The sequence below is a fragment of the Bison bison genome, unplaced genomic scaffold (assembly GCF_000754665.1).
Source record: "Bison bison bison isolate TAMUID 2011002044 unplaced genomic scaffold, Bison_UMD1.0 scf7180017864506, whole genome shotgun sequence".
Classification (NCBI taxonomy): Eukaryota; Metazoa; Chordata; class Mammalia; order Artiodactyla; family Bovidae; genus Bison; species Bison bison.
Window position 1 is genome coordinate 1,231,831 of NW_011495063.1, and position 2,901 is coordinate 1,234,731.

Below are 2,901 nucleotides of genomic sequence, written 5' to 3' on the forward strand. Positions count from 1 at the left end.
CTCTAGTAGGTAGCTAGCCTCCTGCCCAGAAGTTCCCTCACCTGGCTCATATTCTTATCCTTCCCTTCTACGAAGAACCATATCACGGTGGGCACCTCCCAAGGCTTGGGCTTGGTCGGAGACAGCTCCCCTTGCAGGCTGTACCACGCTGGGAGCACCACTTCCGCTCCCTCCACCGCCCGCAGCTTCGTGAGGCTGGCGGACACGTGCACCTCCATCTGGGCCCGCGAGGGGGACGCTGGGGAGGAGAGAAGGAGAGTGAGCGCGGAGCCCAGGGACCCTGCCCAGCGCGGTGGCAGCAGAGGACGAAACTCTCGGGGTTCTCTCCCAAGACTGCCCAGGGCTCGCTGGCCTGTGATCCCGCGATGGTCGAATCCATCACCGCGTCTTCTCCCCAGCCTCAGCCCCGCTGGCTTGTAGCAAGGATAGGACCCATGTCTGTAAATTCATTTGTATTCAGAGGCACAGATTTCAGAGCACCAAGTGGAGGGGGCAGATTTCCAGCGAGAAGGGGAAGACACCCAAGAGGAAGGGCGGATTTAATACCTTTAATCTACACTCTACTTAAGCCACTTGCTCCCGCAATTTCCCCGGGGCATGAGCCAAGAAGGAAAGACGAGGGTCAGGATCAACAGCGTTCCGGTCTCCTGCAGTCCTCCACCAGATGGGCAGAGGGGACCGGGAAGGTTAATCGTTTACCGATTAACCCCGCGGCTCCTTCAGAACTACTCCGAGCCAGAGAGACTGGAGCGGCCAGTGCCCAGTGCGGCCCAGTGACTGCTGGGCTCCACGACTTCCTGCTGGATCTCCACACGTGGGCTCCCCCCAGGAAATCTCTCAAAGGCCCTTTGGGGGCCCACGGGAGATGGGGGGAGGGTACTCTGAGGTCACTGGGAACCTCGGCAGAGCTAGGAGGAGAAGCAAAGTCCCTTGACCATCAGGTACAAAACCGATCAAGCACAGAGCTTCCATCTGCCTGTGGCTGTCCTTCAGGAGGTAGCCGGGGGTATGGGTCTCAGGGAGGGGACTGTCGAATCGGAGCTTGCCTCATGGCGTCCAGAGGCACTCCCTTACTGCCCTTTGGAGAGGCAGAGGAGAGGCCCAAACAAAAGTCCTTTGGGGGAAGAAACTTGGGCTTGTCGGAAGCCAGGCCTGAGGATGCTGGCGGCTCTGGACCTTCACCCAGCTCTTACTGAGGCTCTTGAGTCCTCGGCCTCAACGGTCTGCACTGGAGTCTGAGATGCCATTTCTGCGTGGTGGTTAGGGGGCCGCCGAGCGGACAGAGGCCGCGCACAGGCCGGGCTGTCCACCCTCCTGGAGGCCGGCTGAAGGCCTCTGAGGGCCCAGGAGCGGATCCGGCCAGGATGCGCGCCACCCCCTCCGCTTCCTGGTTGCGCGTCTTTACAGAACCCTCACCCCAATTCCTTGGCCTTCTTAGCACCCCCCTCCCCATTTCCTGGCGGGGTCCCTGAGGGCTGAGCAGGAAACTTGTGCCCGGTGATAAGCCAGGAGACAATGCCGAGGGCGCCGCTGGACCGGAGGCTCTGCAGGCGAAAACAACCTCCTCTTCAAGGAGCCCGCCGCCCGTTGAGGACCGACCGGCTGGCCGGGACACCAGAGAGGCCTGCGGGGGGCGCAGGCCCTAGGCGGGGCTTCCTGCAGCTCACTCCCAGCGGCCAGACACAGTTCCCGCGGGAAACCTGCCGGGGTCCCAGGAGAAGAGTGAGCCGCCTCCGCCCTAGGCGCCCCTCGCTCAGGTCCTGCATTTATAATATCACTTTACAAAGAGGGGGCGGGCAGGGTAAGTCAGTAAGTAGTAAGCTGGACACACTGGGGCCTGGACACAGGTCACCTAGGAGCTGGAGAAGGTCCCAGGCTTCACTGCTCTGATCCTGGGTGTCCCCCGGACCACAGACCCCTCAATTCTTCAGGGCTTTTTGCTCCCAGGTGCCACAGGGAGAGGAAAGGGGGGCGGACGGATCTGAGTGAAGGAACCCAGGGCAGGGAAGGGACCCTACTGGGCCTCTCCAGACCAACTTGTGGAGCAGGCAAGAGCGAAGGAGAGCGAAAATGGGCTCTGGGCTGGCTCCCCAGGGCTACTATTTTTAGTCTCCCTTTCTCTGAGAAACTCCCCCCGCGGGCTTCTCACGCCCCAGGGGCAGCATCGCTGAGCCGCGAGGGAGCATAAGGGCCTCCGGGTAGAACCCGGTCGGGCAGAGCCCAGTGGAGCCGGTATCTCCCAAAATGCTGACCATCCAGAGGACCATTTAACCCTCAAGTGGCCAGCGAGAGTTCGGCAATCCCCAGCGGGGGTGGGGTGGGGTGGGGGGTGGGGGTGGGGGTGGGGAGACGTAGGGATGCTGAAGCCTGGACCTTCAGTGTGAAAACAGGCTCAGAGTTATCAGAGCTCGGATAGAAAGAGGATGGATTGCAGGAGAGACACAGATGATCGGATGATGCCCTGGACACTGACTTGAATTTTTCTGCCTTGCTTCAGAGATCCCCAGCAGGAAGGGGGATGGGGAAATTGAGGATAGAATGCAGGAAAGAGACAGTTTAAGTTGGGAGAGGGGGACCTGAGAAGTGGAGAGATCCTACAGCAGGCCACCAAGCCTAGAGGGGCTGGCAGTCTGGTCTTGAGCCCCACTTTGTCTGGTGACCCTAATACTTCCTGCCCTGACACCCTTGCAGCACAGATTGGGCTAAAGAGCACCCAGGTGAGATTTAGATGGTCCCCATCTCAGTCTCAATCACTATGGTTCTTTCCAAGCCCTGGAGACTTCCAGCCTGAGAGAAATGAGGAGTTAAAGCTGAGCCGGACAAACCCACCCTTCACCCTCATTTGGGATCCTTGAAGGATGGCAAGAAAGCCTGGGAGGCAGCATGTGAAATGGTTTATAA

The 2,901-nt window shown here is 59.9% G+C and overlaps 1 protein-coding gene across 1 annotated transcript in view; it reads right to left on the reverse strand.

Moving 5' to 3' along the window:
• Nucleotides 1-704, reverse strand: part of ESAM (endothelial cell adhesion molecule) — a 5,495-nt gene extending 4,791 nt beyond the window's left edge. Inside the window, exon 1 of the mRNA XM_010829532.1 lies at nt 42-704. Within this exon, the coding sequence (XP_010827834.1) occupies nt 42-218 (177 nt within the window). The 5' untranslated portion in view covers nt 219-704. The remainder of the gene's footprint in view (nt 1-41) is intronic.
• Nucleotides 705-2,901: the final 2,197 nt, after the last annotated feature.